This window comes from Salvia miltiorrhiza, chromosome 4 (assembly GCF_028751815.1).
Source record: "Salvia miltiorrhiza cultivar Shanhuang (shh) chromosome 4, IMPLAD_Smil_shh, whole genome shotgun sequence".
Classification (NCBI taxonomy): domain Eukaryota; kingdom Viridiplantae; phylum Streptophyta; class Magnoliopsida; order Lamiales; family Lamiaceae; genus Salvia; species Salvia miltiorrhiza.
The window spans coordinates 46697250-46709441 of record NC_080390.1 but is presented as its reverse complement, the minus strand read 5'-3'; the positions used below and the strand labels follow the sequence as shown (position 1 = coordinate 46709441).

General features: G+C 38.6%; 1 protein-coding gene and 1 long non-coding RNA gene across 3 annotated transcripts; one reads left to right on the top strand and one right to left on the bottom strand.

Moving 5' to 3' along the window:
- Positions 1 to 3684: 3684 nt before the first annotated feature.
- LOC131023831 (putative glutamine amidotransferase GAT1_2.1) lies at positions 3685 to 5777 on the bottom strand. 2 transcript variants are annotated; one of them, XM_057953439.1, is made up of 4 exons: positions 5314 to 5777; positions 4403 to 5139; positions 4150 to 4335; positions 3685 to 4083 (listed from the first exon to the last, which is right to left on the bottom strand). In XM_057953439.1, the coding sequence occupies exons 1-4, from the start codon at positions 5402 to 5404 to the stop codon at positions 3835 to 3837; spliced, it is 1263 nt and encodes a 420-aa protein (XP_057809422.1). In that variant the 5' UTR covers positions 5405 to 5777; the 3' UTR covers positions 3685 to 3834. The 2 variants fall into 2 exon arrangements, with proteins under 2 accessions (XP_057809422.1, XP_057809423.1); XM_057953440.1 differs by having other exon boundaries at positions 3685 to 4075; positions 5314 to 5576.
- Positions 5778 to 9655: 3878 nt separating this feature from the next.
- On the top strand, positions 9656 to 12192 carry LOC131023830 (uncharacterized). Its single transcript, XR_009101535.1, has 5 exons — positions 9656 to 10476; positions 10558 to 10776; positions 10951 to 11250; positions 11707 to 11773; positions 11901 to 12192. It is a non-coding gene; the product is annotated as an uncharacterized LOC131023830 (long non-coding RNA).

Below are 12192 nucleotides of genomic sequence, written 5' to 3'. Positions count from 1 at the left end.
TAATGAGCACAAAATATTTAATGTGGTTCAGAGCTCATTGTCTTACGTCCATTGACTATCCAATCAGGCTAATTCATGTCACCTTAAAATCCCTTAATTTTAATTGTATTGTCAAGTGCACTTCCAACATAATCCAAATTAGGATGTTTTGCTAGACCATGTCATCCGATCGTGACCGTTCCTCTATTTCTAGTGGCAGTTACCTCATGACTCACACTTCTCTGGTTTTAGTGGGTAACAACTTTTTTACCTACTTATGTTGTTCTGCTTACATTGACTAACACTTTGTCTTACGCTCCTCCTACTCATCTCACATCTTTACTCTTACAGCTTGGGTGTGTGTGATTGTAAGGATTTATTCCCAACTAATGATAGGGTTGTTACAATGAATTATAATACTAGGGTTTTTTCAACACCTCGATCTTAATTCTAGGCTTTGATTATGGCTTTGAGAGCTACCTAGCTACACAATGGGAAGAGAAGATTATGTGAATCTCTCTTATGTAGATGCATTGGGAAGTTACTCTAATTTCGAGTGCATTCTTTGACGGTTGCGAGTGGAGATATTTCTTCGATATTGATGCGTGAATCCTTGTCTTTAACTTTCCATCATTTATTTTGCATAGGCAAGTGATGATATAGATAGAAGATGAATTTCAAAGGGTCATTGGAAAGAGTTGTTTGAAATTCATTCTTGTCGAGCATTGATGCGTATTGACTTGATCGGTCGTATTGTTGCTAGATAAAGAAGTCTTTCTTTTCTGCATCACTTCGTACTTGATTGCAGAAAGTAGTTCTGTGGTGTTGACTATGTGATTGATCCACGTAATCAGCTTCTTCAAGAATACACAAGCTAGGTTTGAGTTATAAGCTTTTAACTTCTTTGGTAGTAGGCATATTCAGGTGGTTACAAGCAATGTTGAGCTCCGTGACAGATGAGCTACTTAGACTATGATAAGGACTCATTACTTCATCTCTTACAAAAAATCGAATTAATAAGGATGCCCTCTATCTCCTTTTCTCTTTGTGGTTTGTGCTCAGGGGTTTTCTTCTTTGCTCCGCAGTTATGAGACTCAAGGCCTTCTCAGCGGAATCAAAATTGCGAGACACTGCCCTTCTATCGTCAACCTTTTCTTCGCGGATGATAGCCTCATTTTTCTTAAAATGGACCCGGAGGGGGTGGCCTCTTTCAAAGATGTTCTGGGTAAGTTTGAACGGGCCTCTGGTCAAGAGGTGAATGTTGATAAGTCCTCCATTTCCTTCAGCCCGAGCACTTGTCAGAACGATATTCAGATGATGACGAGTTCGCTTGGTATCGGAGAATCCCAGGGGCATTCCATGTATTTGGGGTTACCGACTTTTGTGTTGAAAAGCAAAAAAGTCCAGTTCAAGTACATCCGTGACAGAATTAGCAAAAAGGCTGCAAACTGGAAACACCGGTCCCTTTCTTCGGCCGGTAAAGAGGTTCTTATCAAAGCTATTCTTCAATCCATACCAACCTATGCAATGTATTGTTTTAAGTTGCCTTTTGGTATTTGTGATGATATCGAGAAAATTTGCAGTAACTTTTGGTGGGGAGAAAAGAGTACAGGGAAGAATTTGCATTGGTCAAAATGGAGTGTTTTGTGTGAACAGAAATCGAAGGGTGGTCTGGGTTTCAGGAGGATTTCTGCTTTTAACCAAGCTCTTTTGGCAAAACAGGCGTGGCGGATTATTCAGCAGCCTAATTCTCTTCTTGCGCGTATTCTCAAGCAACGCTACTTCCGTGATTCCGATATCATGGAAGCGAAGATAACTTCTAACTGCTCCTACATGTGGAGGTCGATCTGTTGGGGACGCGAGCTTCTGAAGAAGGGTCTCTGTTGGAAGATTGGAGATGGTCGGACTGCTCGTGCCTTCAAAGATATTTGGATCCCGCGTTCTGCTTGCCCGGCTCTTGATCAAAGATGTGTTGTCGACCAAGATTGCAGAGTGGCGGATTTTCTCTCGCCTTCCCAAGGCTGGAATTCAAGGCTTGTTAATGAAGCTTTCCAGGCTCACCTCACTGATGGTATATTTTCGATTGATCTTGGGAGCCCGTATACCCTTGATCGCAGGTTTCGGAGGTTCGACGAAAAAGGTAATTTCTCCGTTAAATCGGGATACCTTGCTGCTGTGGATTTCTACACCCCACATTCTTCTATGTCTGGTGTTGGATGTGGTCTCTGGTGGAAGCATCTTTGGGCGCTCAATATCCCGCCAAAGATGAAGCATTTTGCGTGGCGCGCTCTAAACAATTCTTTGGCAACTGATGCCAATCTTTTCTACCGTCACGTTCCCTCTACCGGCATCTGCTCGTGGTGCACTTTTGCTTGGGGCTCCACGGCTCATTGTCTTATTTTTTGCGCTAAGGTGAGCCGTGTGTGGAAGGAGTCGAAGTTTTGGCATATCATCAAACATCTTGGCTCCTTAACTTTTGGGGAAATTTGTCGAGCAGTTCATGTGCAGTGTGCTAAGGAGGATTGGATGCTTTGGATTTCTATGCTTTGGGCAGTCTGGTGCTTCTTGTGTGAGTTTAAACACAATGACGGGGCCGGTAATCTTTCTTCTCACCTTGAGAGAGCTCGCCTCTTGCTCTCTCATTTCCAAGAAGCTAGAAATTATTTAGCTATTTTGAATAGAGTTCTTCCCCCTGAGGGAGATTGTGTGTGGACGCCGCCCGAGCGGGGACTGCTCCGAATGGACATCGACGTTGCTTTTCCCGGTGCTGGACAACGCATTGGTGTTGGCTTCATCATTCGCGATCACCTCGGCACCGTGATTGCTGCCGGTTGCCAAACGGCGGGGCGTACTCCTTCAGTTCTCCTTGGTGAACTTCACGCCATGATGGTGGGTATTGGTTTCTGTTTTCATCATGATTTTGGTCCGATTGTCTTGTTCTCCGACTCCATTCTTGTTATCCATGTTTTACACGAAGATTACAATGGTTCCGAGTCTCTCCCGGATGACCTTTGGGAAGTGTTCGTACATGCAAAAGAAATTTTGGTTTTCAACTTCTGTCACATGCGGCGCGATGCTAACATGGCCGCTCATGAGCTCGCGGGTCGAGCTTTCTCCTTTCCGGATGTAATGATCTGGTTACATGACTTCCCGTCATGGTTACTAGATATTGTACGTTCCGACTTGAATTAATATATACGCCTTTCTCTCAAAAAAAAAATTCTTAAACATGTTCCTCTCGAGCTATGCATTACAAAAATCTTTTACAAGAGAGTAAACAGATAAATTCTTCAGCAAATTCGATATCTGATTTTGTGTCTTTACCTTCTTTTTTTCATCTTTTTCTTCAATTTCAGTTTTGTATGCTAGAGTTTATTCCACTCAATTATGATTATTATTTAATTTAATTTTTATTAATTAGTAATTTATTACTCTATCTGTCTCACTTCAAATATCTCAAAATTATAGGACAATCTTATAGTTTTGAGACATATGAAGTAGGACGAAGGGAGTATTAAGATTGATAATTTCAAAATTAGAGTATATAATCTTTTTAAACTCCAATCTTTTGAAATAAAAGTATAATTCATGAAATTATAATAAATTTTATTTAAAAAAACTAATAATAAAACAATAGTGAAACGCAATGAACAGTTGAAAAAAAGAGAAGAAAAAGAAGCGCGTTTATATAGATAAGATGAAGAGTAGTTGAAATGGAAGGAGCGTTAATTAATGAGTGGAAACAGAAAAGTGGATGGAGATCCACATGCCACAGATAGCATCATACAGTTGAGAAATGATGTCTGCATCATACAGTTGAGTGGAGGTTTGCAAACAACATATATACAAATGGCATCACAAGTTGAGGTCGTCTACGATCCCAAGCTTCGTCTCCAACACCTCAGAGCATATCTGCCCCATCATGTGGTAGAACGCCGTGAGATCCGACAGCTGCTCCACCGACATCTTCCCGATCACGTTCCTCGCCTGCTTCTCCCTCTCCTCGCTCAGTCTCAGTTTCTCCAAGTAGGACGACGCATTCCTCACCGTCGCCCCCATCTGCTTCAGCCGCGTCTCCTGCTGCACGCTCAACGCCCTATTCGACTGCAGCATTTCCCTCAATTATTCCAACTAATTACCAAACATCATCACAATTACAAACATATATACCTCAAGAAACTCTGCTCCGGCCTCCAGTTCCGAATCGTCCCCGCAGCCGCCATCATACAAGTTTCTTGCAAGTGAAAAGCTCCTTACAATAATCTTCCTCTTCTTCTCCATCTCTACATCAAGCTTGGGCACACTCGTCATACTATTCAGCTTCTTCTGATAAGCAAGAACCGCCTTGGCAAACTCCTGCAACACTAGCAAGTTACTCACTGAAATCATAAACATTTAGTAGTAGATGAATATGATGGATGACCTTATAAGCGAAAGGGCAACCGGGGTAGTCGAATTCATCGGAATCGGGCTTCCTCATCCGCTCGGGATGAAACTGCAGGCCCATTATGAACTTGCCATCATCCGGATTATAAGCGTCGGGATCATAAAAGGCTTCGACCAAACCGTCGGGGGCAAAGGCCATGGGCACGAACCTCTGAGCCAACTTCTTGACCCCTTGATGGTGGTAGCTATTCACCCAAATCTCCTTGTCAGCATCATCTAAAGAGTGGTTGAACCATTGATGCAGAGGGGTGGCGTCGACAATCCTGACTGGATGGCGATGGCCGTCGTAGTTATCGTAATCCATGTGCACCACCCTCTCATGTGGCTGTTGGCCCACATTTTTGGAAAGTTCTTTCCCGATATCTTGGTAGAGGGTGCCGCCGCAGGCGACGTTGAGGATCTGCGATCCCCTGCAGATTCCCAAGTAGGGAATGTTTCTTTCGAGGCAGAGTTTGGCTAATCCGAGCTCGATTGCGTCCTTTTCTCGGTCGATGGCGGTGTCGCTAGCGTGCAGTCTTCGGATTTCTTCCAATTCTTCGGGGGAGAGGTTGGAGGCGTCGGCTTCGTAGTGAGAGGGATCGATGTCTTCGCCTTCGCATAGAAGGACGCCGTGGATGGGCTCGAAGCTGTCCAGCAGCATGTGCACCCCTGTTACTCGTGGCACGATTACGGGTACCGCGCCATAGCTCACTATCAGATCTAGATGATATTCTCCTGAATTTTCCCATCATACAATTCAATCAACGTTAACTCACTAATTTATTCTTCCCTAATTTTAATTTCAACAAATTGTGCATGCAATTGAAGAATCAACTTTTACGCTATTTCCCCCCCATTTTCCTTTTTTCATTCCCCCAATCAAGAATCGAAGAGACGGGAGATTTATACCGACAAAATCGACGAACTTGTTTTTACGAACGCTGCGTCTGGAGACGATAAGAACACGAGGCAAGATCACAGAGAGATCAGCTGCAGCCATGCGCAAAAGGACAATATATTCCCGGTCGGAAAGAAAAAGAAAACAAGAAAGATTCTTAAAATCCCAAATTCCCGCGAACACAAAGGGAATGCAGGAGTTTTATATATATGAGAAGAAGGTAAGAAGTAATAGTGTTGAGCAAAGTGGAGGCGCCGCGTAGGGGTATATATAGAGAGGGGCGAAAGAGGGTGCTATTCAAACGGTAAATAAACAACGTGGCAGATGGCGGTGAGATGTATTCGGTTGCGACTGAGGATGGGTCAATCCGAGGCGATACTGACCTGGATTATATGAATTTTATGGATTAAATATATCCGGATTGAATGCTAATTTGGTGGAGGCCTTATCTACATTATAACAACCCAATTTCACTTCCTCGCTTCGCATGCATATGGATCTGGACACTTTTTTATTCCTGCATTTTCTTTATCTTTCACGTTTTTCGTCATTAATTAGGTCAGGATGTCTCGGCCGAGGACACGACTCTTGATCAACAGCTTTCATTACAATTTTTTTAAACATTGTAGCCTAGGTTTAAATATTTTGTGCACGGATACGCTAATACTTGCACATATCGTTCTAAAACAGGAAGATATATATAGGTAGATTCACTCGATCATTACATAATATACAGATTCAAATTTAATTTACTGACCCATCTCATATTCTAACCAAAACTATACTGCAAAAAGATTTTCTAGCCATACCAATAAAATTATGGATCCAAATAATATTATTTATGACCAAAATACTCTTTTAGTGTGTAACAGTATCACACATTTTACTTTATTTACACCAAAAGTGTGCAATCGTGTATTTTGAACTGTTACACATTTTTTCACAATTACACACTTTTACTATTAGTACACATATGTACAATTATTGAACATTTTTGCGAAAAAATACACCCTTTGTCCCCCAAGTAATTTCCTATCTTTCCTTTTTGGACCGTCACCTAAATAACTTTCTATTCATTTTGGGACACTACCCCACTACTAATAGTACCCCATTTATTCTTACTTTTAACATTTTCACCACTCTTAATAATAATTATAACACTCTTTCATCATTTTCAATACTAATTATGACATTTTTCACCACTTCCAATACATTCAACACTTTTGTCTTAAAACTTGTGCCCCTCCTCTTACGAAATTATTTGGGGGTGGGGGTGGAGGGAGTATGTAACAGTGGCCACATATTTTTTTTCACAAAAAATGTGTAAGAATCGCGATTTCAGAGAGGGTAGGAAGAGGTAGCGGACGAGGAGGTGATACTGGAAAATCTAGATAGGGGAGAGAGAGGGCAGTGAAACAGCTCCCATCAATCTTCACAGTGGACCGACGACGGCAGCGGAGCATCGACGATGGTGGAAAGCGAGAGAATCGATGACACAACAAAAAACTCGCCATTAGCAACGAAAATTCATGTCGCAAATTTGAACAATCATGTCGTTAAATTATTTCTCGACGAATTAACGACAGAAAATAGGTGTCATTATATTAATCGTGGGGAAAAAAATTGGTTAACAAATTAACGACGAGTATCCCCCTTCGAGAACTTAATGACGAGAAGTTCCATCAAGAAAATGTTTTTTTTTTTTGTTGAAATAATCGCTTCCCGTTGACAATCCATCGAGAATTTGAATATTTTTGTTTTATGTCGTTAATCCATCGACAATCTTTTTGTATTTTTTTTAATTGTAATAACCTGTTTAATTATATAAAAAAAACTAACAATTTAAATATCAACTCAAAGATACTTATCATAATAAAGCATCCAAATTCAAACTACAAGTAGTGTCCAAATTCATATCACAAGTTTAAATTAAACCAAATATCTAAATCCAAACTCTAATGACAACATAAATTTAAAATACAAGTTCCATCAAGGATTAGGACCTCTCTATGTCCGTGTCATCAACTTCGTCATCATACGCCTCAAATTGATGGTGTCATCTTGCTCCAATATTATGGCATCGAAGTTGTCCCCTCTAACAACTCGCGCATCCAATGCAGCTCTGAGCGCCTCGACCTTCTCAAGAGAAGCATCATGAGCAGCTTGAGACGTGCTAGTATATTGAGTACTAAATTCACTAGACATCATCTGTGACATCATGCCCATCCTGAGCACACGCCCCTTCGAGTCTCTGATAACACTCACTTTTTCATAATTTTTAATGTTCTCATGATGTCAATTTTATAGGGAATTATTTTATGCTTAAATTGTTTTATCTTGTAAAATATGATACTTGCTCGTACTTTGGTGAATTCTACAGATATTTTGAAGTTAAATTTGGAAGTGTAGTTTGAATGAAAGTGTAAACCATCGCGATACGAGTTTGTGGGCGCAAACGGATCACAAATCGGAGTTCGAACGAGTGAGATACGACCAAAACAAAAACGCGGCATGCTAAAACAGACAGGCCCCACTGTCCTGGCCACGAGAAAAAGACGGAAAAGCTCTAAAATATTGTCCCAGACCCATTTTTATCAGTATTTTTGAGTTTTGTACTGAATTTATCCCATGTGCCTATATATAGGTACTTTTGTTGAACGATTAGACACTCATTTTCTCATCTTTTCTTATTTTTCAGTTTTACATTTAGAATTTATCGCTTTCATAGATTAGATTTATTTTTCTGCAAGATTGAAGATTCAAGCTGTCACTTTGGTTTATTCCGGCTTTTATATAATTCATTTTTTATTATTGTTTTCTTTTCAATTATGTTCATGTTTTCTTTTGTGTTGTCTGGCTAGTTTATTTATTTGAACCAAGAGTTTGTACATACTTGATTGAATATGTGTGTTTAATTTATTGATATCAATTTGTCCTCCACCTTATGATTTATGATTTCTGGTGCTTGATTTCTTGTAAATTATATGGTCAATAGTTTGCATGTCTAGCTGTTCAATTTGAGACTTGAATGTGATAATTATTCAGTCGATTCAGGAATGCATGATATAGTTTTGACTTGAGACTTGAATGTGATAGGTGGACTATAAGAAGCTATTCTTGTGTGTTATTTGTAGGGGTGAGCATTCGGTTATTTGGTCATTGAACCGAACCGAATAACAAAAATCAAATTCAAAAAGAATTATATAATTCATATCCAAATCCGAACCGAATATGCTTAAAATCGAACAAAACCGAATCAAAATATTTCGATTCAAATAAATACACAATATATTTTTTTAAAGTTTAAATAACTAAATAACATTCAATATACAAGATTCGAAATCCGTAAAAAATAATAATCCAAAATTTCAAAACATCTTAACCAAAGATTAAGAGTATAAATTAAGAGTAATTATTGAAAAGTTACTTTGATTTTTTTTTTAAATTGATCGAGATTCAGAGTATAAATTAAGAGTAATTATTAACTATTTTATAGAACAGTTCTAATAATAATCATTTTAATTTTTAAAGAATATATATAAATTATTAAATTAATTATTATTTCAGTTCGATTTTCGGTTAACCAAATATCTTTTCTTAAAAATCATAACCGAACTGAAAAATCAAAAGTTTCAAAATTCAAAATCAAAACGGAACCGAAAATCAAATTAACCGAACCGAATTAGTATTTCTTTGAGATTTTAGTGTAGCAAATCCTAATTATCAAGCAACAACCAGCGCACAAACGCAAAACCAAACAAAGTACCACATAGGAAGGTCGAACGCCAAATAAAAGTTTGGATTATTAAGATCGTGCAATCCAAAATTGAAAGTTTAAGCTAGTTACTTTTTTCTCTCTTTATTTATTTATTCATTGACTGATATTTGGATACTGTTGAAAACTAATGGATCGAGGCTATGGTTGATAATTAATTACTTAATATAAAATTAATTGTTTCACATCTAAATGGAATAAAATGTCAAATAATCATATCTTATTTAAGCGTGATGTAATATTAATTAATAAGAAGGCCCGCATTAAGCGAGAGGTCCGCTCTTATATCACTGTTCCACTGAAAAATTTAATATCCTCTCCCCCTGATATTATTTATCTAGGTATTATTTATTTAAATTTTATTTATCACCCTTTATCTCAATTTATATATCAAACACACCAAATACACTATCAACATGCATGTCCAACCACTAGTTGATATCGAACATTACTAACAATATATAATAGCTAGCGTTGTAAATATTCCACCCACTACAAGAATTCAGCTCATAGACAACATAATATAGACAACATGCTTCTAAACTTGTTGTCTATGATAACTATAGACAACGGTTTTGGAAAACCCGTTGTCTATTTAGGGCGGTCATAGACAACGAGTCTGAAACATGTTGTCTATGATAACTATAGACAACGGTTTTGGAAAACTCGTTGTCTATTTAGGGCGGTCATAGACAACGAGGCTGAAACATGTTGTCTATTATAACTATAGACAACGTTTTTGGAAAAACCGTTGTCTATTTAGGGCGGTCATAGACAACGAGTCTGAAACTCGTTGTCTATTATAACTATAGACAACGGTTTTGAAAATACTTAATTTTTTTTCTCTCTCTTCTTTCACTAATTTTTTTTTACTATTTTTTTCTTTAATTTTTTTTATGAACATCATCAAATTTAATTCATAAAAAAAATACTTAATACTACATCTTAAATTTAAGTTAATGAAAAAATATTTAATATGATATAAAAATCATAAAAAATAAATAAATTATGAAAAAACAAAATTAAAAATATTTTATTTTTTTTCTCTTCATTAACATTTTATACCCATATTAAACCCAACACAAACCCTATTCCCCTTATCTCTCCTGCGCCCTCTCCCATCTCACTATCTCTCTCTCAGAATTTCATCCCTCTCTCTCAGCCCTAGGTCCCGCCGCCACAGCCACTTTGCGCCATCGCCGGAGCCCGGCAGCTCCATCGCGGCCAACCGCTGCAATTTGTCGGCCGCCGCTGTCCAAGCCCCACGCCGCCGATTCTCCTGTCTCTCTGACTCTCTTTCCCGGCGCAGCAGATCAGTTCCGTCGCGTCTTGCGCCACCTCCAGGCTCCGGCGCTCAGCCTCTTCTCTTCTCACCGCCTCCGACTCCGACAACCTTCAAGTAGGTTATTCTGTCCCTGTTTGAGCTCTTCCACATTCAATTAAATCCAGCCTTTAATTTGTGGAATCAAATTGGTCTCAGAAAATTAAATCCTCGAAGATTCTGAAATGCCTTGGGTATGGTCTTTGACATTCAATATCTGAACCATCTCACACCAATCTCTCATTCTTCGCAAACTCGCCGAAATTCAAGCTTCGATGCGAGGTGTTGCGCGTCATCCGAGTGTCGCTGCCTCCGTGAGCTGAGACCGTCGCTGTGTGCGCAATAATGGGCTAACTCAAAATTCTAGAGCCCTAAATTGTGAGCCCCAAATGTTTAGATTCGAGTTCATAATTTCTCTTCAATTGCTGTAGAATATCATAATGTGTAATAATGAACTTCACTTTGGCTAATAGCAGGGCCCAATTTTAGTCTTCGCAGTGATATTTTCTCAATATGCTATTTCCTTATCATACCAATGCATTTTCCTTGCAGGTTTCTAAGTTAGTTTTCTCTTTGGGGCTGAAAAGAAACCCTACTGGAGTTTCCTTGCAGATTCTTGTGCTGCTTGTAATAGATTCTTTTTTCAAGAATTTCCATAGTTTGAAGTTTTAAGGATTAGGACATATAGATGGGAAGAAGAAGAGTAAATCCTTTCTTGGAATTTACTACTCATCTAACTTTTACTGTTTTGCCTATTTTCTCTTTGAGGCTTTCTTTCTTTGTATTGATGTTGCAGACTACAATCCCCAAAGGGAGGCTAACGATGAGCACCTGAGATCTCAAAATTTTGCAGTATGGATTCTGAATTTTAAGTCTCTTATATTTTGAAACTACGACTTGTTTGATTGGTAGAGATTGCCTAATTGTATCTAATTATGAATGATAAGTTGATTACTAGTATTAGAGAAGATGTGGTTTCCATGGTTGCTGTTATTGCATTTTGCTCAATGAATGATGAAGTAAACAAAGCAAGCACACCCTTTTAGTTTGCAATTAAAATACTGTCATTTAACAGAAAAGATTAAACCAGTACCATTAATTTGCAATTTTTTCCATATATGTTTCTCACATTACATATCATGTTTCTTTTGATTGATTTTATGAATTTCTTGTTGGTCAACTCATTTATGCTTTGCAGTGCTCTAAAAAATTGAGAAGTACTAGTTTAATTTTTTTGCAAGCTTGTTGGAGCTCATCAGGAGGTCACTTTTCTGGGTAATTATTTTGCACAAGTTTTATGAAATGCAGGTATGTTCTAAAGAAGATTAGGCTGGCAAAGCAAATTGAGAAATTCAAGTAGACTGCGCATCAGGAGGTCACTTTTCTTTTTTGTTATGTTTTTTCTTGCAAGATTTTGTGATTATTTTGCATATTGTTTCTGCTGTGTTGTTTGTATGTATGTTGTTATGGAGTATCTTATACAATTAATGTAATGTGTTTAGGTTGGTGATAGGTGGAAGTCAAAAAATCAAGCTTGAGATAAATTTCTTGAGGTTTTCTATACGGAAGCTTCAATGTCACTTTCTCTCTTCTCACCCAACGCACACACCCAGATCCGCACTCAAATCAGCGGCGTGGGTGCCGCCGCTCGTCCTTCCTGGCAAAGCAACGGCGATAAGCCGCTGACGCGCCCGGCTCTCCCTTCTCTCTCTCGGCGGCATCACCGCCTCATGTAATATTGTTTGAATGAATGTATGAATTTTTGTGATGTTGGATGAAATTTGTTTGAATGTA

Excerpts from the sequence above, each read along its gene's own strand:
- LOC131023831 (XM_057953439.1), bottom strand. The coding sequence starts at position 5,404 with ATGGCTGCAGCTGATCTCTCTGTGATCTTGCCTCGTGTTCTTATCGTC. Across the intron at positions 4,336-4,402 it reads GTTGCCCTTTCGCTTATAAG|GAGTTTGCCAAGGCGGTTCT; the intron begins GTCATCCATCAT and ends CTAGTGTTGCAG. Across the intron at positions 4,084-4,149 it reads CCGGAGCAGAGTTTCTTGAG|TCGAATAGGGCGTTGAGCGT; the intron begins GTATATATGTTT and ends GAAATGCTGCAG.